At 45.4% G+C, this 25,879-nt stretch overlaps 1 protein-coding gene across 2 annotated transcripts in view; it reads left to right on the top strand.

The window, feature by feature from the left end:
* SLIT3 (slit guidance ligand 3) overlaps positions 1–25,879 on the top strand; it is a 482,119-nt gene that overhangs the window by 451,826 nt on the left and 4,414 nt on the right. For both annotated transcript variants that reach the window (XM_031506039.3, XM_085591180.1), the window contains 5 exons: positions 1,345–1,585; positions 3,034–3,164; positions 19,341–19,495; positions 21,658–21,943; positions 24,070–24,278. In XM_031506039.3, coding sequence (XP_031361899.3) covers positions 1,345–1,585; positions 3,034–3,164; positions 19,341–19,495; positions 21,658–21,943; positions 24,070–24,278 — 1,022 coding nt within the window. The remainder of the gene's footprint in view (positions 1–1,344; positions 1,586–3,033; positions 3,165–19,340; positions 19,496–21,657; positions 21,944–24,069; positions 24,279–25,879) is intronic.

Genomic DNA, 25,879 nt, shown 5'->3' on the forward strand with positions numbered 1-25,879 from the left:
CTGGGTCACCAGAAAGTGATGCCTTGGAGTGGCTACCTAAAATAGAGGCTAGACAAGATTAGAGCAAAAGCAGCTATTTATTAAAGGCCTTCTGCTTTTATTCTCTTAATCTTGTCCAGTCTCTGTTTTAGGCAGCCACTCCCAAGGCATCCTCAGTGAAAAATCAACCCCACAATTCCAATACAGATTTGTAGGGAATGGGTATGTTTATTCACAGCACTGTGGACGCATGTCAGGACTCATTGCCCTTTAATGGACAGGTGTACCTCTGAGAACTCCCAATCCTTTTTTATTAGCCTTACTAATCTCCATATGCATAGAATTTCACAATAGGTTAATGCATATTCATTCTGCTGATTTCACATTACACTTACAGCTAGTTACACTTGTACTAGTTTTTGTTAGAAAGTACAGAAAGAACTCCTGGGTCACTCTGCCCTGTCTGTTTCAAGGTCCGGGGATTCTTTTTTGTCTTTTAGTGTGGAAATTTGCATCCTTTTTCCTTAGCTGGAGTAGTTTTTCTAGGGCTGCAGTCACCAGACTAAACAGCCTATTTAGCAAGCTCAAAGTGGCACGTTTCACCTAAATCCAAATGGATTTCTGTTCAATTTTCACTCTGTCTCATTAGCACCTTGACGTTCCCCCCTCGCACTGAATATCAGGCTAACCCAGAGGTCCGAGGCTGTGAGGGGAGAAATATCAGGAGATGGGCAAAGATTTCCAAAAGAGGCTCTTACCCGAAGATATGTTGGTTCAGCTCTCTTTATTCTATGGTGTTCAACTTACCCCGAGATATGTTGGTTTAGCTCTCTTTATTCTATGGTGTTCAACTTACCTCGAGATATGTTGGTTCAGTTCTCTTTATTTTGTGGTGTTCAACTTACCCCGAGATACGTTGGTTCAGCTCTCTTTATTTTGTGGTGTTCAACTTACCCCAAGATATGTTGGTTCAGCTCTCTTTTTTCTGTGGTGTTCAACTTACCCCGAGATACGTTGGTTCAGCTCTCTTTATTTTGTGGTCTTTAACTTACCCCAAGATACATTGGTTCAGCTCTCTTTATTTTGTGGTGTTCAAGGGGAGAGCGGGGCAAAAGAGGATGAACAGGAAATGTCAGGGGTCTATATGGACTTTGGACAGGGTGGGCTTCTCTGGGTCTCCGCCAACCCCATTGGGGCAGGAAGGAGGGTCCAGGGTTATCTGATCAGAGTCACAGGGTCCTGGGGAAGGGGAAACAGAGTGCCCATGAGCTCGCTGTGACAGCACCTGAAATAAAACCAAGAAAACCATGATGACCGAGGGAAAACGAAGGGCAATTTCAGGACGTTGTTTCCTTTGCTGTGCAGTGGGCTGCTGTGCGAGACGCCGCCGCCCATGGTGCTGCTGCAGACCAGCCCGTGCGACAACTACGAGTGCCAGCACGGCGCGCAGTGCATCGTGGCGCAGCACGAGCCCGTGTGCCGCTGCCTGGCCGGCTTCGCGGGACAGCGCTGCGAGAAGCTCATCACCGTCAACTTCGTGGGCAAGGACTCCTACGTGGAGCTGCCCTCCGCCAAAATCCGTCCCCAGGCCAACATCTCCCTGCAGGTTGGTCAGAGTAAAGACTTAGCTGGAGGCTGCGTGGGTAAAAATTGGTATTTATTGGCAGTACCGGTGATGCTGTGTACTCCTGTAATTGTGGAAAAATGCATTTTCTAATCTGCTGTAAGGTTTCAGTTTCTGGTGAATTTTGTCCTTGAAATAGTTCCAATTAATCAGTTTCTTTGTTCGTATCTAGCATTATGTGACTGTACCAAGAAAAAACAGTGAATGTGTGTGGATGTGACAACCTGGCCAGAGAGACAGACAGCTAGATAAGTTTTCCCAGAATTGGCCCGGGAGACTTTAGGGAGCTGGAGATAAACAATGATACCCAATTATTAACCACAACCTGCAGGTGGTGTTTTTCTAATATCTGTTTTCTTCTTAATCTCATAAGAATGTTTACAAATGGGTGTCTTGTTAATTAGCCATTCAGGTGAAATGTATTGATTAAATGATCAGTCAGGCCCACCTGTATTGGGCTAGTGTATAAAAGAAGCAGTTTCAGTAAAGACTGTGCTTATGCCACTTAGCCTTCCGCCTCTGTGTTATTTGTGATTTAACAGTGACAAGTGTGCAACTGCAGGGTTACACTGCCTCAAATAGAAGGAGGAGGGCTGAACTCCTCTACGGGGTGAATATTTTTAAGGAAATTCTTGCCTGTTGTGACTACACAACCACAAAAAAGCACAAGTGACAAAGGTAAACTGTAGAGCAGTTTGACTTTCAGACACTTGGCTTTTGAGGATATGAAATCCACAGGTTTAATTCACTGTTCACAAGAAAGAAAAGCAAATGTACAAGTGAAATCCATGCATAGAGACATTTAACCTGTATCATGCATGTGTCTCATGCTGATGGAACAGGGGCTGCTGGCCAAAGTCCTGGAAAAATTTGTGAGCCACTTGTCTGCTCTAAAATCATTGAAATGTGAAGGAGAGACTGAAGCACCAGTGTGCCTTTGTGGGCACATATTCTGCTTCAGAATCTCTCCACACTCTGATTCCCAGACTGGCAACACAACCAGGGATGAGTCAGGAGTGCCCTGTGTCTTCCTGCTGATTCTTCCCACAGCACTGTGTTTTATCCTGTACAACTTGGTGTCCAGTGTCATGATACTTCTTAAAACAGGCTGCTCTGAATGGCCTCTCTGGACAATATTTTGCTTATTCCACAGACAAAAGGCCTGGGATTTTGATACAGGCTTAGGGCTCAGAAGACAACTGAAAACTGGTTCTCACGTGAAATGGGAAGCTGACCTATGTGTGTGAGCCCAGCCAAGGGCACCAAGACCTTTTGTGCCTCCTGGCTCTTGCTCTCATTGCTCTTCATATATATGATGTATTAAAGCATATTTGAATTGCATATATGATTTTGATTTGTTTTTAAATACAGGTTTATTCCTTTTATTAATCATTCTCAAGCAACCTTACGTGGTTGTGAATGTTTCACAGGTAGCCACGGACAAGGACAATGGCATTTTACTGTACAAAGGAGACAATGATCCTTTGGCTCTGGAGTTGTACCAAGGACACGTGAGGCTCATCTATGACACCCTGAACTCCCCACCCACCACAGTATACAGGTAAGTGGCTAAGCTCTGCCAAGACAGTTGACTTACAAAACTGGTGGAGGAGAGGTAGGATTTTTCTAAGCAAAGTGCATTGCCTTTTATTTTACTTCAAGGTATCTCTTTTATGCATGTAATTAGATAAGAAAGTCAGAATAAAGACTTAGCTGGAGGCTGCATGGGTAAAAATTGACATTTATTGGCAATACCAGTGATGCTGTGTACTCCTGCAATTGTAGAAAAATGCATTTTCTAATCTACTGTAAGGTTTCGGTTTCTGATTAATTTTGTCCTTGAAATAGTTCCAATTAATCAGTTTCTTTGTTGATATCTAGCATTATGTGACTGTACCAAGACAGTGAATGTGCAACTGCAGGGTTAGACTGCCTCAAATAGAAGGATAAGGGCTGAACTCTTTTACAGGGTGAATATGTTTAAGGAAATTCTTGCCTGTATCAGTAGTAACAACCACAAAGAAGAACAAATTACAAAGGTAAATGTTGAATAGGTTGACCTTCAGACACTTGGCTTTTTGAGGATATGAAATCCTCTTTTTTTTTTTTTTTTTATTCACTATTAACAAGAAAGGAAAGCAAACGCACAAGTGAAATCCATACATAGAGACATTTGTGCAGGAAGGAGGGACGTGCTGCCCTTTTCCTCCACGGTTCCTTCAGCATCCCTCTCCCCTGGATGTCATTTTCAAGCCCTGTTGCTCCAGTTTGCTCTGAGCACAGATGCAGTTGTGACCACACCGAGCATTTTGGGTTGAGCACAGACTCCTGGCACTGTGTGTGCAGCAGAGCTGCAATTCCCAGCCCAGCTCACACTGTGGGGAACTGCATCCTGCTGGAGCAAGGGACAGCATGGATGTGATGTCACCACGCATCACCCACCTCGTACTTTTCTCAGAAGGTTTTCTCAGCACTTGCTAACACTTGAGCCTCCCAGGGAATTTTCTTTAGGGGAATGGTGACATTTTTAAGAAAATGAAAACATTCTTTCTGTATTAAAGCAAACTGGAAAATATATGCCAGAGCTCACCCTAGGTCAAGGGTGGCTCTGTGTGGTGGAAAAATCTCTCCTCCAACCCATGCTCCCAAAGAAAGGCTCAGCAGTCTCTGTTGTTGGGTCTCAAGGCAGTTTATTGCAAGTTATCTAAAAGATTTTCTTCTGGGGCTGCTGTGGTTTGCTCAGAGCTCAGGCAGAGGCACACACACACCCTGACATCCTCTCTGACCCCGACTGCTTCTTCTCTCCCGCCCAGGGCTGCTGCTGTCTTTTATATGGTACATTACATGTTACATGGTTACAGTTTTTCCCAATGCCTATTACCTATATTAAATGGTGATTTTCTATCTTTTATATGGTACATTACATGTTACATGGTTACAGTTTTTCTCCAATGCCTATTACCTATATTAAATGGTGCTTTTCTATCTTTTATATGGTACATTACGTGTTACATGGTTACAGTTTTTCCCCAATGCCTATTACCTATATTAAATGGTGCTTTTCTGTTCTAAACCAATCTGTGAATGCCAACATCACCAAGAACATGGAGGTAAGGAAGAAGAAAGAGGGAGGTCAGGACAGGCCCAAATCCCTCCATCTTAAAACCTCTGATCCCCATGTACAAGACCTAAAACCCCCCTGTATAGGACTTAAACCCCCCCTGTACAGCTCTCAAAAATTCTTCCCTTTATTTTGTGACTACTTCTACTATAATAGCTAAACTTTTGTGACTTCTTGTGCTTCCTGCAAGGTTGGTAAATCATTCCATGGCTCAAACCCAAAATCACAGCTGTTTCCAGCTGCCTGCCAGGGTCTCAAATGCTTCTGACCTGGACCCAGAACATCCAAAAATGTCTGAGGGACATTTTGAGTTCTGACAAATATCAATGCAGACAGGTTGCCAGGAAGAGCACTGGCTTGTCCCCTGTAGGAATGAAGGCAGTGGTTTGCCCATGGTTTTCACCAGCTGGATGGGTAGGTGTGAAAAACATCTCCTGTGTGTGGCCTCTGATCCTAATTGATCAGCTGTTAGAGCAAAGCTGAAGTTGATAAACAGTTTTGTGGTGCTAATTAGAACAGAGGGAAAGCTCCTTATGTGTGGGGCTGACAGGTCCATGTGGATGTTTGCTGGCCAAAGTCACCGTGGCAGAGTGGGCACAGGAGCTGCTGCCACCACCACACAAACACCACTCCATGGATCCACTGCCTTCTGGCAGAGCCTGGGGTGGTGGGTTTGGTGTCCTCCTTGTCCCCATGCCCTTCCCAGGGATCAAGGAGGAGGGCTCCATTCACACTGACACCTCATTACCATAAGATTAATGGCCCGTTCACTCCATCTTGTGCACCGTGCTCTGCTGAGATGGGAAAGAAGCTGCTTAATACAATGCCCTTTTCTGAAATGTCACTCTAATCTTTTATTAGTTTAAGGAGTGGAGCAAAATGGGATTAGCATGGAGCTCGATGGGAAAAGATTAGGTTGATTGAGAAAAACTGCAGCTAAAGAATGTCAGAAAGGGCCTCTAAATAGATTAAAAGTCTTGTTTTGCTTAAAGGCTGAAGAAGGAGCAGGAAAACCTGCTTGTCCCCTTACAAACATAGGATTTAAGGGTAGAAGACATAAGTGGATCAGGTTTGACCTCTCTGTTTGACTTTTAGCTAAGGCATGAGCTCTGTTTGGCCTAAGACATGACTTCCAGCTTGGCACAGAGTTTTGACAGAAAAACACCAAATAACAGAAAATCCCCCATTTCCTTTTAGCTTGGACAATGGTCAATTATTTCCATTATCCAGGCATTGGCCATCATTTCTAAGTTGTGTCACTAATACCTCTTGGATTGTTTAGAGGCTTTCTCAAGGGAAATTAAAGTCTACTTATACCTGGACCTGGTTCCCATGAGTTTATCTGGACTTTTATGTGCATTTTCTCCGAATCTGCATTTTGATTAAATGAATGGCTGGTTCAGTGTGATGCATTTTATCACAACCTGAAGAATTTGGGAAACTCGCTTTCTTCAACTTCTACAGTTTTCATTTGTGATTAAAAACAAGGTTGCCAGAAGAGCATGTAACATCCTGACCTCACCACTGGTAAAACAGTTTGCCTTCCCTACTGCCTCGTCCCTGCTGTCTTGTTTAGATGCCTCATTTCAGTTTCAATCTCAGCAAAAGTGGACTTATTACCTTTGCAAAGCTCTGTTGAAAGACTATGAGATTAATTTTCACAGTCAATATCATGTTCTGCTCCCCTCCAGAGCAGTCCACTTTTTGGACTGGATGAGCAGGGCTTTGGCTCTTGGTTTTTCCCCAGAAGAGGAGGAGGCCTTAAAATGCTGCCTGGTGGGAGCTGTGCCAGCTACAGCTGCAGGAAATCTGTCACTGACCTGGTCCTGGGCTGTAACTGAGATGTTTTGCTGGCTATTTCAGGTTCTCCCAGGATGGGATGTGGGAAATCATTGGCAAGCCACATGAGCTTTAATTCCTCATCAGTCTCCATGATAAGATTTATTAATAGTACTTACAAACAGTAAAATTAGCAAAGTACTTGGCTAATACAGGTAATATCCTGTAGGGATAAGATAAAAGCTGTTGTCTGGGAAGCCAGCAGTAAGTCACACTTGGTGGTAATTTTTCATAGTACTCCACAAGGATGAAGCACTCCCTGTGCCCCAGCCCCATGGGCCAAAGCTGGGGGAAGGTTTGCCCCAGACACAGGGGTGCTCTCAGCTGCTGTGGGCTCTGAGAGTGGCTCTGCTGCAGAGACTGCAGGGCAGAAATGTGCCAGAGGAGTGGACTGCCAGGAAAGAGGTGTTCATTTAAACTCCTCTGGGAAGGCAGGTTGTCCCTGGCTGCCAGAGGGAACCTGTTCCTGTGTTTTAGTCGCTCCTCTGAGCAGATTGAACCAGAACTGCATTACAAAGTCAGTCTGGAAAAGCCCAAGATAACTGACTGCGCGTTCAGGTTTGCTTAACATGTGTTTGTCCCTGTGCTAGGTTTGGATAGAAAGGTTAAAGTTGACATTGGGCTTCTCTCATTCCAGTCAGGTAAAGGTCAGTACATGTCCAGTGGAAATGACTACCTAAAATTCCCTGTCATTTATCATCAAGTTAGAGAGAAATACAAGTTAATGCATAATATAATATAATAATAATAATATATAATATAATGCAATGACAGAACTCACCCTTTAAAAGAAAATCTGACTAATCTTTTACTGGAACCTGTCACTTGTGAGCTGCAGAAAAATGGTTTCCTGGACATCAGAGTAAAGCTCTTACAGAATATCTATTTTTAAAATAGGATTCCAAGTTATTGGTTTTTTTATTCTTTTTAATGGACAAATGAGTACAGGAATCTTTTTATGAATGCTTTATTGCCCTCCTGGTTTCTGCACTGCTCAGAGTTACTCTTCCATGACATGACAGTGCTTGGTGCCACCCCAACAGTGAGTTCTTGAAATGAAGTAAATCTTTTATACAGATGCTGTACCTTAATTTAAAGATGCCAACTGGTAAGAAACATGCTGCTTTTACTTACTACCACAGTCCAATTGTTACAAGTTTAAATTAACAAAGAGCAGTTAATTCCATAGTTCCAGCATTCAGCCATTGACACTGGTATCTGTTTAACTGTATTCTATAGGGAGAACTCCCTATTTTCAGTCTTTTTTCCCACATCTGTTCCTTGAGCCAGAGATAAGACCTTACTTGTAAACTTTTCTCCGATAGATTTTATGCTGCCATACAGTCATATTGATTTGGATGCTGAAATAATCCTTCCTAATACAAATGGAAAACAGAACTTTGACACAAACTGCTGATGTAATTCCCTCCAGAGTTCCCAGATTGCCATGTTGCATACAGACTGTTATATCTGGTAAAGAGCAAGATGCAGGCATCGTTGGTGTAAAATCATATGTTTTCATGCAAGTTTCCTGACAGCAGTGAAAAAGGAGGCAGTTAGGAAAAGATAAGAATGAATTATATTTGTCTTTCCGTAGAGACTACACCCAAATTACATTATAATTCCTTTTAAAAGTATCCTTGCATAATCTGCTTTCAAAAATGCTACATCATTAAAAATATTCCTTGTAGATTGTATCATGCAGTTCTCATGGTCTGGCTGACTCTTACATAGCATAGCTGGATGTTCTTGTGGTTAAAGCAAAAGGCCTGAAGTGAAGGAGCTTACATTCCTACTGTATCTGTTTCAGATGTGATGACTGCAAGACGACAAATTAAATCTGGTTCCCTGTGCACACTAAAAAGTAGAGAAAGGCATGAATAATCCAAAAGGTGTTTCAGAAATGTGCTGCAGGTCTCTGGAGGGTGAGGTTCCTACTCCCCTGTGATTCCAGGCTGTGGAACAGCACAAGGTTCTTTTGCTGGTGGCATCTGCCAACTTCTGTGCCCTTCCACTCCCTCGGGCTCTGCCCGTGGCTCTGGAGCCTGGGAGCTGCTGGGACTCAGTGTCCAGCACTGTCCCTGGCCATGCCACTGCTGAGTGGATGTGCTGATCCCCAAAGACTTTGGTCATCTACTCAAGTTTCTGCTGGGGCTGAAGTTGAACAGTTGCCTTGATGGTGAAAGAACATCTACACCTTCCACAGAGAGGGATTTTGTGCCATTGTCTCTTTAGCTGGAATTCTTTATCTACAGAAAAGCCTGGGAGGCTTCACCATTAATTCTCTGCCTTCTGGGGAGGAATGTGCTGGAGGAATGAGAACATTAATTATTCTTAGGATCATTATTAGAGCTTGTCAAACTCAGTTTTTGGCAAAAGTGTCTTTGCAGAGTGCACTGCATGACTGCTCCTGTTCTTCCTAACACCTTCACAGTCTGTAGCCCATGCTGTGCCCATCCCTGGTGGGATGCCTGTTTGATACTCTGGATGGGCTCTAAATAGGCTGTTTTTCAGTCATTTCTGTGAGGCATCACTGAGCCTTTACAATTCTGCATGTTTGCAATTCATTTTATTCTATCACACACTCTTATTTTTTCAGGTACCCCTTAGGGATTCTGTATCAAATGTAATGAAAGAAACTGGCATTACTCGCTAACCTGCACAGGAAAAATTGTAAAATTTGAATGTACTTGTACATCTTGCATGAGCCAAGGCAAAGGACAGCTGAGTTATTTTTTTTACCTTTATAAGGGACTCTGGAGTACCTAAATGGGAGAAAAATGGCAAGTGTGTAAGTTCTTCTCAAGCTACAAACATTGCATTTTCCTAGTTTTTCCTGGATTTTTTTTGCAGTAGGGCAATGAAAATGTAAGGTCAATACCTTAAAATATCATTTAACATTTAGGTTCAGAATCAAATATTTGCTTTCAAGAAATACAGAAACTTTTTCCAGCTGAGCTGAAGCTTAGGTAAAGTTTTGTCCTTCAGGCTGCTGAGGGACTTAGCAGGCAAAATCTTGTTAAGCTGAATTAATTTTTTTTCTTTGTAAATCTGTCCAGTATCTCTTGCAAGAATGACAGTTTCTCATCTCCTCTCCCTCTGAGAACCCAGCTTGTTCTCTTCAGTTCAATGTCCAAGTGCCCAGAAGCTGCAGACCCACATTTCATGTCTCACACATGTATAGGGTGTTTCAGAGTGAGCTTTTCACCAGAAGAAAGCAAAACCTTTCACAAAGTGACCCAGTGCTGGCCTGTCTGTGTGCCAGGTCCAGGCAGTTAGGAATGGTCATCTAAAGCCATTTGTTCTGTGGTAATGACAAAAATAAAAGTTACATTCTCTGAGTCCCAGGTCACCTTATTCAGGGGCCCAAATCTGGAGCTGTGGGTCTAAGCTGCACTCAGGCATCCCCTGTCAGCAGAGGCCAGGCTGGAAAAAGGTTGCAAATATGTTTTAAAGGCATTTTCCTACTATACCATAGGTCGTTGGTTCGGTAGTACACTGCCAAAGTTGGTTAATACTGATTGCATCAGAGGAAGGCTGTAGTGTTTTCATAATAGACAGTGATAGAATAAACCTAATCATAGTCAAAATGACTTTATAAACTTCCTGTGCACTAATGACTGGCTCATGTCTTGAATTGTGAGGGGTTTTTTGCCTTACAACAACATGTAGCAAGCTAATATGTTTATTTTTTCCTGCCTGTAAATTTCTTGTGAACATGATGAGTAGCACAAAGTTTAGATGTGTGCCATGTGTGATAGATTCATATTCCATCTATCCCAAGTGCTCAGCTGGCTCTGGATCCAATCGAGGCAGCCTCTGTTGGAAGCAGCACACGCAGACCTGGAGCTGAGGGAGATGGTGGAGGTGCAGGAAGGGTTTGTGCAGGATGGATCTGTGCAGGATGGCTCTGTGCAGGAAGGGTTTGTGCAGGATGGATCTGTGCAGGATGGATCTGTGCATGGTTATTTCCATGCTTCCTGCCAGTATGGAAATGGGACCCACAGCTCAGCAGCATGCCCCAGTGCTGGTGGGAAAGGTGGGCATGGCAGCTGCTCTGGTGGCTGTCAAACACAATGGGCTCGGTCATTTCTGTGGAAGGAGAGGATCCAGCTATAGGTATGTTGACATAGATGAGGTGGAAACAATTTCTAAATAGACATGACTTTTTTTCCTTGGGGTTTAGCCTTCATTTTCAGGTAAAACCCATCATTCTCTGTCAGTCTGACTGGACACCCTGTTAATTGTACACTGTAGTGGCCCTGCTCCCTGCTGCTAAACCTGCATATTTTCCAGAGGTAAAAAGGGGATAAATGGTGTGAAGTATTGCCTGATGTAACAACTCTGTGAACCTGGTGGATTTTCCCATCAGAACCTGTGATTTGATAACTAGCTGAATGGCAGAGCTGTTTCGCTAGAAGGTGACCCCATGCACCCTGCTCTATTTGGTGGGGCCAGGGGCTGTGTCTCAGCCTGTCCTGGTGAGTGTCACTCAGCTGTACCCACACAATGCTGGGGAGGATGTGGCACTCAGGCTGCCACCACCCTGCTGCTGTGCCAGGGCCTGCCTTCCCCTCTGCTTTTTGCAGTGTCATTTTCATAAGGACACCAGATTTCACACCAACCCAGTAGCACTGCAGAATCTCTGGCAGATTTTTTTTTTTTTTTTTTTGCACTCTTATTTTGTGGGTTTGTTATTTTGTCTGATGCATGGCACTGTGAGGACACCAGGACACAGTAGCTCGTGACATCACCATGTGCAGCGAGGAGCCAAGGCATCCTGGTGGAGAGGGTGGGCAGGGAGCAGCACTGATGTCACTCAGGAGAGGCCTTGGATTTGAGGAGAGCATTCCAGCTGTTTTTACTGCCATGGCACTTGCTTTAAGCAGAATGAGGTATCCAGCTCTGCTGGTGTGAGTGCAGGAGACAACAGCTCCTGCTCCCAGCAGCTCCTGTTCCCAGCAATTTCTGCTCCCAGCAGCTCATGTTCCAGGCAATTTCTGCTCCCAGCAACTTCTGCTTCCAGCAGCTCCTGCTCCCAGAAATTTCTGTTCCCAGCAGCTCCTGACCCCAGCAGTGGGGCTGGAGGGAGCTGTGGAACCTCACCCAGGTCTGTGAGAATCCACTGCAAACAAGCAATGTTTGCCCTGGCTGGGTGTCTGAGCCTTTTATGAATCATCTAGGGAAAGAGGTCAGGGTTGTGTTAATTGCATGTTGCAGGGGTGTAAAAAAGGTCCTTGCTTTTCCCTTAGAAGGTGTGTAACACAATGACTTTCACTGCTGGCAGGGGTGCTGCAGGAATTGAATTATGGCTGGAAATTAGATATGCATAGCCTGGCCAAACGATCATTAAGGGAGATACAGTAATCAGTTGCCAGTGTTCAAGGGCTGTAAACACCAGGAAGAGAAAGATGGTTTATTTGGGTGGTCTACAAAGTTGTAAGTAGGATAAAAGGTATAAAACCAAGCAAATTAAAATGGAGGTATCAAGGAAAAAACTCTTAATGTCGAGTACTCTCAGCCTAAAAGACCTAACACTCAAGTCATGTAATACAGGATTGAACATAACAAAAGAGTGTATTTCAAGCTGAAAGTGAACTTGAGTGCTTTAATATTCCTTTCACCTCTTATTTCCCTAGTCCTGTGTTTCATTAGCATTTTTCATACTTTTTTCTCAACATGTGGTTTTTATTCAGCTCCTGAAGATGATTGTGCTTGAAGTGATGTGTTATTGTGGAGGTAGCACAAACACCACTCCAATTATGATTTTGCCTTTGTTGCCATGGAGAAGTTTAAATCTATTTTAGGCCAAGGACTGATTATAGCTGGAACTAAGGGTAGGAGGTAAGTGTAGCTTGGAAAGGTGAAAACCCATCACTGCTGATACCCGCAGTCAGCCTGGCACAGTGTGAGTTTCACAGCTCCCAAACTGCTGACATCTCAGCGCAGTTCCCTGCAGCTCTCACCTTGAGTTTTTGATTTTGGTACCTCTTTTCTGGTGCTGTAAGCTCCTTAAGATCTTTTGGATATGTATTTTTGTTTATTCCCTTCTGCTTTAAATGTTCTCAAAGATTATCTAAGTTCAGTGCTCCCCATGGCCTTCACCCATCTCTTGCCATCTTTGTGTTTCCTTTGTTTTGTGTGTCAAGTGAGGCATGTCCCCATTAAGACAGAGGTCAGGAAAATCTGGAGACTGTAGCTAATGAATTAATGTTCTCATTTGCATAATTGATGGTTATATATCTCCTCAGTGACATGGTTTGCCGTGATATGTAAAGCTATTTTTGGTTTTGACTCCTCTGCCCTGCTGTTCTCTGCTGTCTACAATAAAGGTGTATTACTAGACAGTGAAAAAAATCTGACCCCAAAGTCCAGATTTTAATAGTTCCAACTGAATGCTTTAATCCTTTAATGCATTTCTGTTCACTGGCATATTTATAGTGGCTCAGCTCTCATGGGTGTTAGAGCAAGGGGAGTCAGTGTTTGAAACATCTGTGTGTGCTTGGGGCTGGAGTACAGGGGGAAAAAATATATAGGAGGGAGAAGAGAAATAGATGAAAAATGAGAGTGGAAATCAGTTCCTTCCTTTAATCCCTGAGGTTTTATGTTTAATACACATCCCTTTCCCTTCGCTTTTCACGTTCTGGAGTCTGAGTCCCAGTGAGGCCATGTGCACTGTGTGCAGTGCCCTGTGCACTGGCTCCACTGGCTCACCTTGCTGGAGCTGCTCTGGCAGCTCCCTCCTACAGGAAATCTTAATATACCATCGAGCCCTCTCTAGTGGCCTCCCTTCCCTGTGAGGGCAGCTCCAAGGGAACAGAAGGTGCTGGACCCAGGGCTTTGGAAGCTGAGCTCTCCTCACATCCCAGCATTTTCCTCTTTTTTTTGGCCAGATTTGATCAGATGCCATGTCCAGCTCTGTGAGGGTAACCTCAGTGAGAGCAATGTGCTGGACCGTGCAAGGCATGTCAAGTGGGCTGTGAAAAGATGAGTGATGGAGAAGAGAGTGGAGGGATGCTGCAGAGACTGAGCACAGTGGGGGGAATGCCTGACTAGGTGGATCCTCACCAGCTGCCAGCCACAACCCCGAGCCACTGCCTGGCTCCTGAGGAATCATTTTGTGTAATGGGAAACTTTCGATTCCTTTTGCTGCTTACTTTTCAGCAAAAGTTTAATTGTTAATTTAAGTATTTAATTCCTGGAAATCCTTGCTTACACCTAAGTGTTTAGGCTTTAATCATAATTCCTCCCTTTTTTCCAACAAGGATTTGTATGAAACCATACCATATCCAATGGCGGTGGCACAAAATACTGTGGTGGAAGTCAGCTAAAATTCCCTGAATGTATGAACGGCTTGGAAAGGAAAGATCTCAGGAGCTAACATGGTTTGTTAGCACCTGGGGAAAGGCAGCTGGTGCGGCTGTTGCGGCCCTTGGGCTCTTCCTGACGCACCTTTCGGGTGTCCCTCGTTGTGCTCGCACCGGTTGATTCGGTTTCACCGGGATGCGGGGCAGTGGAAGCGGGGCTGGGAGCGGAGCAGAGCAGGGAGAGGGAGCAGAGCAGGGAGCCGGGCAGGGAGCGGGGCTAGGAGCGGAGCAGGGAGAGGGAGCGGAGCAGAGAGCGGCGCTGGGAGCGGGAGCAGAGTAGAGAGCGGGAGCGGAGCAGGGAGCGTGGATGGGAGTGGGAGCGGAGCAGGGAGAGGGAGCGGAGCAGGGAGCGGGGCCGGGAGCGGGAGCGGAGCACAGAGCGGAGCCGGGAGCGGGGCCGGGAGCGGGAGCGGAGCACAGAGCGGAGCCGGGAGCGGGGCCGGGAGCGGGAGCGGAGCACAGAGCGGGAGCGGGGCCGGGAGCGGAGCACAGAGCGGGGCCGGGAGCGGGAGCGGGGCCGGGGCTGGGGCTGTCCGCGCTCGGCTCACGGTGCCACGGCGCCCTCTGCTGCCCGTCGGCGTCGCTGCACCGCGCTCCCGGCCCCATTCCCGGCTCTCGTCCCGCATTCCCGCTCTCACCCTGAATTCCTGCCCCACACCCCGCATTCCCGGCCCGTATCCCGCACTCCCGGCTCTCTATCACCCCGCGCTCCCCGCTCTCACACCTGCAGCCCGCCACGCTCAGAGCGCGCAGCTGGGTGCGGGGTGGCCGGAGGAGCCCCATAAATCCCGACTGGAGGCGGGCATCTCCATGCCGCGGGCGGTTCCAGAAGGAAGAGCCCTGCAGGAGCACTTGGTGGGAATTCAGTTCAGGTGTCACAGGACCCTCTGGAGTCGGGCAGGGCCCCGGGGAGAGCGGAGCGCAGCGCAGCAGCGTGCGCTGCTCAGCGCCGCGGCCGCCGCGCTTCATCCCCGGCCAAGCCGCTGTCTCCGGCGGCTGCCGCGGCTCCTAAAGGCCCGGCTGCAGAGCAGGCTCCGAGGAGACTTCGTGCAGCTTTTCTCTCGCCACTGGTCTCTCCCCCACTGTTGTCTCCTACTCAGAATCCTAAGGCGTCTGAGTGCCTTTCCATCAGCAGCAGCAGTAAGTGCGTGCTCTCAGACAAGTATCTGCTGGCTGGGGATTTCCTGTCATCCTGCCTGTCTGCATTCAGCTTTTCTATCATATCTCTGTGTCTTCTCAAACAGCAAACGAGTGCTTTGCCTGTTCTAACTTTATCTGCTTTACAAAACTGCAGTGTTGGGTGATGGCTGTGAGTTACTTTGTTTCTCAAAGTTCAGGCAAAGATTATTTTAATTCCGGGTTTAAAAGTGAAAGAATCTGAATGGAGTAATACTTATCCATGCATTCCTGCAGACTGGGACCTCTCACTCCCTTTTCAACAAAAATACAGCACTGGGTATGCTGAAAGGCATAAGCACTATGTGGGGTGGCTGCTTCCATTCCCAGGACTCACAGATTTTTGTTTGCCTGCTAGTCAAGGCATAATCTGGAAAAAGCACACCCTGTGGAGAGTAGGTGATGAATGCCTGTGAAATCCTGGCCCTGGGAAGAGTCAGTCCTGCCAGATGTGATAGTGTTGTCCTCTGACAAATGGCCATAGCTTGGCCTTCTGCAGCTAACCATGTGGTTTGTGTGTTAGCTTCATCTATTGACCCTGCTGGGGAAGGGCTCCCTATCCTACAGCCATCCATCCCACCTCCACAGTGCTCAGCTCTCACAGCCCTTGGGGTTTGGCTCCACTTCTCTCTTCCATTGCCATTTCTGCACAGACTAACAATTACATATGTGCATTTGCATTTATCTCGCACCTTCCAGCTGAAGTCCAAGTGCTTCCCCCCTGGGAATCAGGCGTTGCAGAGAGCACTGAGATAAGCAGGGAGCACAGAGGGATCACCCAGTCGGCCTTGCTGCAGCACAGCTGCTCCTCGTAAGGCAGCAGACACTTAGCAGAATTCCTGAGTATCCAAACACAAAGTTCAGACCAGCTGTTTCCAAACTTACTGGAGCTGCCAATGCACAAAGTGCTGTGCTCGAGGTGTGGCCCTGCTGCCATGCACTGGGGTACAGTGGGGACAGGGGGTCCAGCACACATCCTCTGCCTCTCATCTTGGCCCACACAACCCACTGCCCTTGCCAGGGCCCTGGCACAACTGCTCTGATCCAGGGTGCTGCTGGACCAGCTGGATCTGCATTTGTGCTCAGTGTCAAGCCTTTCTTTATGTTTTGACTTTAAAACACTTTGAACTGTACCATCAGCTCCAGGTTCTTGAGTTCTCCCCAGGGCTCTCTCAGCATCTTGCACATGGGCAGCAGCCACAGCCCAGTGCTTCCCTGCAGGTCAGGAATGAGTGATTAAGCCAGCAGAGCTTTCCTGGGAGGAGAACTATCTCACTTATTTATGTAAAACCACACCATAAAGGTGCTCATACACTGCTGTCCGTTACCTTATGACCTATGTAACCTTACATGAACTTTTGAAGGCCTGTGTGTTCGTGATTCATCCCAAAAAACTGTGGGGAGAGCAGCACTGCAGAGGCACATCAGCTCCAGTCTGAAACAGCAGTGTGCTCATCTCAAACAGCACATTCCCAAAAACACCTGCAGTGCTGACTTGCTGCCTGACATTGCTCAAGTACAATTGGCTATGTCAGGTCTACCATAAAACACTATAAAAATGAAACTTCTTCCAGCAACAACTGAATTCCAGTAATCTCCAAGGCATGTAATTTGTTTGTGAAGTCGAGGTCCTATTTCCTTGCTGCAATAGCCTTCCACAGCAGTTCTGCAGGACTGGGCACTAAAGATGGGCAGCATGTCATCTAGGTTGAGAGGTGGTCACATCTAAAAGGTGATTATCCCTTAGAGATGAGTGTGTCTCTTCATTTCCACTGACAGTGAAGAAAGCATGGGTAAATAGCTCAGAGACATTGACCTTGCAAATTTACAAATCACCTGTGAATTTTTAACTTTGTGTGAGAGGATGCTGAGCTTATGGGCCTTTGGAATGAGCAGAAACCCAAACTTTGACACTGTGCTGTGGTGTGCACTACATGTGCAGTAATCCCAAATCCAGGCTGTTGTCCAAGCAGAATCTCAGGATGCCCAGAGTTGGTGTGTTCTGTCATCATCCACATATAACAGCACCCCCAGCCTGAAGGGAGGAATCTGTGAAAGACTGCTCATAGGCAGCCCTGTGCATGTGGGCAATTCACAGAACCCACAGGCTGATTCCAAAACAACCACTGCTGTTATCACATTCTTATTGTGCTCCTATGTGCACAGATACTGTGCTTTTTAATTACACCTACAGCAGTGGGAAAACCCCATGAGATCTGTAACTACCACCCTGGTTTGAAACCCTCTTTGCTCAAGAGCAGGTAATCCCACCCTTGCCCCTCTCTGCTTGCAGCAGTGCATAAAACCCTTGGGTTGTTTTAGGGATTTTCACCATGCAGCATTAAGGTTTGAGAGCTGAAGCTGCCCTGAAAATAAAAAAAATGATAGCGTGATATTGTAAATGCAGGTGAACCCAGTGGGAAGAAATGATGATGTCTGACTCCAGAAGGCTGAATGATTTACTATAAATATGCTGTAATATGCTAATGTACTATTTAAAGGAGATACTGAAACTACATACCTGCTTTTTCGAACTACCCTAACTCACAACTTGTGATGCTCCTCATGTGAATCCAGCCCCAGGTGTTTTGGATTGGCCATCAGGCTCAAACAATCCTCACCAGAATCCAACCAAGCACTCACCCCAGGTAAACAATTCTCCAAACACATTCCACATAGGAAAAGCAAGGAGCAGAAATAGAATTTGTTTTCTCTTTCTTCTCACCATGCATCTAGATGAAAAATCCTGAAAGAGAGAGGAATGTGCTTGCCACAGCATGATGCAAATGGATTGGTATCACTGCACCTTTTAATGTCTGGGGGAGTGACCAGGAAATGAAGGTGAAGATTGCTTGAGGTGTAGACTAGGAGGTTGCTGCAGGCTTCCTGCATCTGAAAAATCAGCCTTAAAAACAAAGCAATAAATACACACTACTTTACCATCTTGTCAGCTCAGATGGCTGCCTGCTCCCTGCCCCCCCACCCAACAATTCCTACTATTTTATCCTCAAGCTTCAATCTACACCTTAATGCTTCCCAAAAAGGAGCAGAAATTTGTCATTTTTCCTCATGTTCAGATAGGATTGTCTGATATTGCACAAAGCACACTGGTCATTTACAAGCCAAAACCTCCTGAATTCCTTCTCTGGCTTTAAGAACCTCAGTCTGTCCTTAATCCTTGGTATGTAATTCCAAGACATTTTTGCTGTGGGGAGATGCTGGTTTCAGAGGTGTTCTGGTTTGAAAGCAAAACCAGTGAGAGACTCCAAGTCAGAGATACAATTTATTGAGAAAAGGGGGAAAAAATACAAGAATACATGCAATGATAAAAAAGGATAGACCACTGACAAAGTCAGAATACAACCTGACACCCCTCTGGTCAGCGTGCTGGTAGCAGTCCAAATTGGAGTGGCTGCAGTCCTCTTGGGATGGCAGATGTGGTTGCTGTGTCTTCTCAGAAACCTGTGGGAAGGCTGCCTCTCTGTCTAGAAATCCCCAGATTTATCCAGGTGGGAATGCCTGGCTTCTCCCCCTGGGTGGAGCATCTCACAATGGGCTGATGTTATTCTGAGTCAGGAGGAGTGTCCTTAATCACCTTTTAAACAGAACTGGCTCTGGAGAGCGTTATCTGTGAGTCCTGTGGTAAGACATTGATGGGACATTGGCAGGAGATAAGGAAAACTGCCCAGAGGCAGCTCCTACTCGGATGGGGATAGGAAACATCTTAGTGCTTCAATCTTGGACAAGAGGCCTCTGCTGTCTCACCCCAAGCTGCAATATCTCCTGACCCCTGTGAGATAATTTGAGTTTAAACTACCCATAAAGAAGAAATTATTTCAGTGATCTAGCCTGCAGCATGAGCACCAAGCAGTGTGACAGAGGGCAGCAAGCTGTGGCTGAGAGCTCAGAGTGGGATTTTTTGGTAGTTCTGTCACCAAAGCCAGTGTGTCGTGTAGCTACACACTTGCTTGTCTGCCCTGGGAAAAACAGGCTGCTCTCCTGCTTAGCTGCCCTCTGAAGCATTCCACATGTGTCAGTACTGCCTGCCCAGGATCAGCTGAGGGTCAGTCTGTACCTCCCTGCTGGAGGAAATGCTGAGAACATCCTGACTGCAACCTCCAGAGCACCCCAGAGCTGTGCAAGGTGTACCACAGGGACACAGGGTGTCACAGAAGGAGAGGCTGTTCCTTGTTCATCTTCTAATTCTTTTTTTTTTTTTCCTCTTACTTTTTAGTGTGGAAACAGTAAATGATGGGCAGTTTCATAGTGTGGAACTTGTGATGCTGAATCAAACTCTGAACCTGGTGGTGGACAAGGGGACTCCCAAGAGTCTGGGAAAGCTCCAGAAGCAGTCTTCTGTCAGCCTCAACACACCCCTCTACATTGGAGGTACTGTGAGTTGCTCTAGAATTTTTTAGCATGTTTTCTCAGAAGCAAATCATCTTCCATCCTATGGAGAGGGCTCTCACACAGCCACCACAAGAACAGCCTGCTTTGCATTTCAGCAGCTCCCAGAACTGGCTGGCACCAAGGTGTGATGGCTGACGTGGAAGTATCAGTGGGAGTATCACAAATTGTCATGGCAAAAAAGCAAATCAATAGTCAGTAAGTTTAAATATGCCATAACTGAGCAGTATTTCTGCTGGAAGTTTCAAGAGGTCTAAAAATTGTGGGGAAAAAAGGTGTGTGATTAAAAAACATATTAAAACACAAGCTAAGATCACCTTGGTTAATAATCTTATTGGAAACTGAAGCCACAGTTTTAGACAGATATTAGAATTGACCAAACCTCAGTTAAGACATTTTTTCTCATCAAGTACTGAATCTGGAGGGAAGAGGAGACCAAATGGGATGGGGAACAATGCCCAGAGTAATGACTATACCACTGATTAGGTGTCTGGTTACAAGAGACAGAACAAAGGCTGGTCTCTGCCCAGTGGATTGTTTTTGCCAGAACCCCTCTAGTTCTATTCCGGACTGAATGTTGAAATCTCTCTCTCAGTGACACAGAGTTCTTGAATTTTTAGTTGGCCTATTTCAAATACAAAAGTCAGCAGAATGGTAATAGAAAGTCTTTGAGCCTTTTCTAATGAGATCATTGGAGCCAATAGTAGAACCTCTTAGCAAATTCAGTTGCTGCTGGTCAAGGCTATTCTAAATAATTTTCTTTAATAACACTTTTCTAAAATAACCCTGAACATTGCCCTTGTGAAACAGAAAACTGGCTAATCTTGCTTTGTATAGAGCTGAACTTTTATAATTGGCTCCTATTAAGAATGTCACAGGCTATTAAAGAGCATTGTGCATCAAAGATAATCCGCTGGTGCAGAGGCCATCACAATTTCTCCCTTTAGCACAGCACAAAAGATACCAATCCTGCAGCAATTTATACACAGGGAAATTGGGAACTAATCCCATGGAAAAGTTTTGTTAATGGATGAGCATCATGGATCGATACTAATTCTCCAAAGGTACCTAAAAATTCTCAGGAAAAACCTGAGGTCTGGAATGAAAGACTGTTGGATACCAAGATCCACAGCCTCAGTAAAGACTTTTGCTGTTGCCTCTTAAAATTCTTCTTGCTTCTTTCTAAACCCTCCCTGTTCTTCATGTGCAGCCACCTCCCATGGAAGCCAGCTGCCCTTCCTCTGCAGGTGGTTTAGTTAAAATAGTTCCCTAAATTACCCCAGAGCAATTGTTCCTAAGGGTGACACAGACCTGAACCTTCAGGTGCTCACAGTTTTGTCCATCTCACAACCACATCACCTGTTCTAGCAACTTTCCTTCCAACACACAGTTAAACAGGGGCTGGATTTGCTTCAGGACTACCTTTGACAGTGGCATTACTTAGAGACAGCAAGTTCAGAGGCCTCCCATGGCTGCAAATGGAAGCACTTGCCTGTGCTAATGCAGCTGTACATCCAAGCTGGCACCAGTGGGGAAGGCATAAAACAACATCCAAAAGAACCTGCTGGCCATGCAACCGTGTGAAGCCTTCCAACCACTTGAACAAGATGGGAGGTGCTTGGCACAAAGCCTTGGCCTGGCCCTTGAAGTGCTGTTCCCTGTCTTTAGAGCTCTCCTGCACTACTTTCCATGGGATGCACTCTTAGCACTCCCTCTCTTAACACTGTGACCCAGGAAAGCCAAACTGTCTTGTTGCATCCCAGAGGTGGATGCTACCTGCTGACAAATGAAGGCATTCTCAAAGCTTTCAGAAGAATAATTGCTATTAAACTGTAGAGAGAAGGAATGTTATCTAAGGATATGAACACGTAGCCACCACACAAAAGATATAGTTTGGTTTTCCTTTTTCTTTTTTCTTTTGGGTGATGTACGTCTTACAGAAGATTGGGCAAGTGAGTTTATTTTTTTTTCTTTCCATTTCCAGAATGAGGACAGTGAGATTGTGCTACCTTTTAAAGGTCCTATGCAAATTAATTATTCAAATATTTTAAAGGACTGTGACTAAAAAAGCTTTAGCAATTATAATTTACATATTACCATTGTAAGTGTCAGTGAAAACCTTCCCCTTTTCCTTTTATCTGAAGGGATCCCAACCTCTACTGGATTATCATCCCTGCGCCAGGGTGCAGATAAGACACCAAATGGTTTTCATGGCTGCATTCACGACGTCAGAATCAACAACGAGCTGCAGGATTTCAAGGATTTACCCCAGCAGTCACTGGGAGTCCTTCCTGGCTGCAAATCCTGTAACATCTGCAAGCACGGGATCTGCCGATCCCTGGAGAAAACGAGTGTGATTTGTGAATGTCACCCAGGCTGGATGGGCCCTCTGTGTGACCAGGAAATTGGAGATCCATGTCTTAACCACAAGTAAGCTCAAACAAATTCTGAGGGGAGAGCAAAAGCTTTACAGCTAATGCATATTTCACATTTCATCTTGCAAAACCACATCTAACTGGTTTTGGAGGTGCTGGCTCCCCACATGAGGCTATTGACAGTTGTGAGTTTGCATCTGTGACAGATTTAAATTTCCACTTCTTGTTCAGATGTTGCTGACTCGCCAAAGGAGCTTGTGGTCCTGCAGGAGCTCAGGTGTTAATGCTGCAGGTCATACCTTCAGCTGTGACTCTACACATTAAAATACAAAACCTCCTGTTAATGGGCATGGCTTAACCCCAGGAGGTGAGAGCCTGCACGGATCCAGAGCAGGGCTGCCTGTGAGGGGGAAGTACACATCTTAGGGGTTTTCTCCCTGCAGCACTGAGCCTAGTCTTCAAACTTAGTCCCTGAAGACCATTATGAACTCCAGTGTGAGCAGTTTTAAATTTCCTAAATAGCTGACTTAAATATTACACTTTGAAACAGCCCTTTAAAGTGCAAGTTAAAAGGATAGCATGGTGTTGCATGTGAAGGGAGCATGAGTATAAAGTATTTACAGTTCAAAGGCTCAATAACCACATCTCCATCAGAAACATGGGATGAATAGCTTTCTTATGGCCAATACACAGGAAACAGTCTCGTGCAGAGCAGCAGGCTGCATATTTCAGTGTTGTTTCATAAGCAGATGGAAGTACTTTTGTTTTAGAAGTCCTTCAGTTGCTGTCTTGGAAGGCGCTTTTCACGAGCACGTATTTTTGACAGGTAAATTGATGCATTGAATAATCACTCTCAGAAATTTAACCTGGCAAAGGTACCATTTTAAACTTGCTTCTGGTTCTAATTCTGCAAAGTACTTAAGTCTGGAGGTGTTGAAAAGCACCTGACAGTTTACAAACCAAAGGTATGAAGACCCAAATGTTTCCTTGAATTTCCAATGTCAACACAAAGCTGTTGTGGTTGGACAGATAAAAATAAGGCAGTTCCAGATGTTTACATGATGAGGGATTGTTTCTCTCATAGTCCAGGGAGGGTGAGGCAATCATGAACATGGTCCCTTGCTAAGAAAAAGCTGTGTGTATTTTTAATGCTCACACACTGTCCCACCTTTCCTGAATCACTTCAGCCTTTCTGAGCTGGCTCCCTAAAGCCCTGCCCCTGTGTCCAGGGGAGTGTGGAGCCCTGCTGGCAGGTGTCTGCTCAACACTCACAGGTTAATCTCACCAGGGAAATGCACCTGTAACGATCAGGTAAACCTCTGGTTCACAGGGAAGAAAATACTGCTCTATACAGACTGTGACTCCCTTCATTAGAGTATTTTGCATGTCTGGAGCTGACTGAAACTGTTCTTGTAATCTGTGCACTTTAGTTCAAAGCTTAAAAATTAACTGTACAAAAATTCAACATAAACAGGGAATAATTTTGAAGTACTAGAAAGAAAATAGAAATAAGAGAGAGATGGGCTTATGTCAAGTTATGTTATGCCAAAGGTTTATAAGCCCTGAGCCATTTTTCCTTGGCTGGAGAGAGTTGCTTTCCTTGCTGTTCTCAGCCCATATCAAGTCCCCAGAAGTGGGGAAAGTGTCAGAGAACTTGCTCAGGATCACCACCCCACCCTGTGGTGTTCCTTGGAAATGGCAAAGCTCACTGCAAACCCCAGGACCAGGGAACCCTCAACTACAGCTGCCCGCTGATAAATCTGTGCATAGCTTTGCCACCAACACCTTCGTTTATCACAGTGGTTTTCATCACCTGATACTATTTGTACAGTAACTCTGCTCAGGAAGCCTGGGCACCCAACTTGCTTGTTGGCACTTAGTTCCATGTGCTGATGCTGTAAATGTGAGCTGACTCGTGCAGGTGCCAAGCCCTGGTCTGTGCTCACAGAAGAGCCTAATGTTTTCTACTTAGGTTCACAAATTCTAAATGTATTCTCTGAACGTTATTCCAGTATTCACTGAAAACTCACACAGTTTTCTCCAGAGTGTTTGACACTGAGCTGCTGGTTTTGGATTAGCATCCTGGAATTCAATGGACAGAAATGCCAAAATCAAACATTTCTGGGAAAAGGAACTTTCCCATCTAGCAAAGACCAGCTCTAAATGCTTCTGTTTCTCCAGGTGTCTGCATGGTAAGTGCACGGCGGCAGGTGCTGCTTACACCTGTAAGTGCATGGAGGGCTACACGGGCGTGTACTGTGACAAGAAGAACAATTCCTCAAACCCCTGCAGGACTTTGAAATGCAGCCACGGGCAGTGCAAGGTCTCGGAGCATGGGGAGCCCTACTGTGAATGTGACCCTGGCTACAGCGGAGAGCTCTGTGACAAAGGTAGGCTTGGCCCCCGGGAGCTGTGTGAAGCATTCCTGCTTTACACCTAATTTACACCTGCTTTACTCCTCTCTTACCTGCTATCAAGCAGTGACCCTTGAAGGGGGAGTAACACACTCTGACTCCATGTTGCAGAAGGCTGAATAAATTGCTTTTATTAAGCTAAAATATATTACTATATTATACTAGAACTATTTCATACTAAAAGGATACTAAAGAAAAACCCGTGACTGACTGGAGACAGTCACGGGTTTTTCTTTAGTATCTTTTTAGTATGATATAGTTCTAGTATAGTATAGTAATATAACCCAACTTTGACCCAACTGGCCAATCAATCCAAGCAACTATCAACTGTGTCCAATTAACAAATCACCCCTTGGTAAACAATCTTCATAAGACATTCCACGTGTGCCAAACAGGAGCAACAAATAGTGATAAGAATTGTTTCCTTCTTTCTCTGAGCTTTCTCATTGCATCTCACAGCTTCCCAGGAAAAATCCTGGGAGGGAGAATCATGTCTCTCTGTTCAGAGAATGTGAGTACCACACCCTGCCACTTGGACTTGGGGAGACATGGCAAATAGAAGATAAAGCTAAGCCAGCCTCTGCAGAGCAATACAGGGAGAACAAAACCATGTAACAGTAGCTGCTATCACATAGAGAGACAGGGACATGGAGCAAAGAGTTTTATTCTCTGTCTCCTGAATCCTCAAGGTTTGCTACTCCCAGGATTTGGGTGGGAGGTTTAAAGAAGAGGTTGTTGTGAGGTTTACCCTCAGCAAGCAGGGATGAGTTATTTGCACTGCTAGGAGGGAGGTCTTACAAGGAGGAACCACTCATCCGAAGTGGCATGAAAGATTTTCCTCCTTCAGCTTGGGCAGGTTTCCAGGGATTCCCACCGATCATGCTGGACTTTCCTACGAGGGCAGAGGCCCAACTCTTCTGCCCTGACCTGAAAAGGCTCCCTGGAAACTCACTGAGTTTTAGCTTAATCCTTTCTGCCTTTTCTTTTGTTCTTGTCCAGAAGGAAGGAACTGGATTGTATTATTTTTATTTAGGTTGTCCCTTTCCTGTGTATGAACCACAGACTTTCCAAATTTTACACATACCCACCACCAAAATGTATCTGGCTGGCTGCTGCACAGGGACTGCAGAACAGCACAGACACTTTCAGGTATCCCAGACCACTAGTGTCACACAGAGCAGGCTGACCTTTGCTCCTGAGAAGCAGACATGGTAAAACTAATTCTTATTTTGCAGAAGTGTTGCAGGACTCAGTATTCATTAAAATATTTCCAGGTTGCTGATCAAAGCCAGCAGGCCTGCTTGGCCCTGGCCTTGCACCGGATATTACACATTTGTGTAGACACGCTCTGTTTTGGTGGCAGGTACAAAGCAGTAAAAGATTAAGGTTCGTCTCATGCCATCTGTTTGTCTTGAATCACATTATGAACCCAGGGCTGCTCTCTGATGTGTGGGGAATATCCAGTGTGAAAAACACATTCAATCTCCTGTTGACATTTAGAAAGTTTAATAAAGGACAATAGGAGACAAAGATGACAGAGCAAAGGTTGTTACAACCAGGTGCATCTTGGCACTCAG

Source organism: Lonchura striata, chromosome 13, assembly GCF_050655825.1.
Source record: "Lonchura striata isolate lonStrDom1 chromosome 13, ASM5065582v1, whole genome shotgun sequence".
In the NCBI taxonomy this organism is placed as follows: Eukaryota; Metazoa; Chordata; class Aves; order Passeriformes; family Estrildidae; genus Lonchura; species Lonchura striata.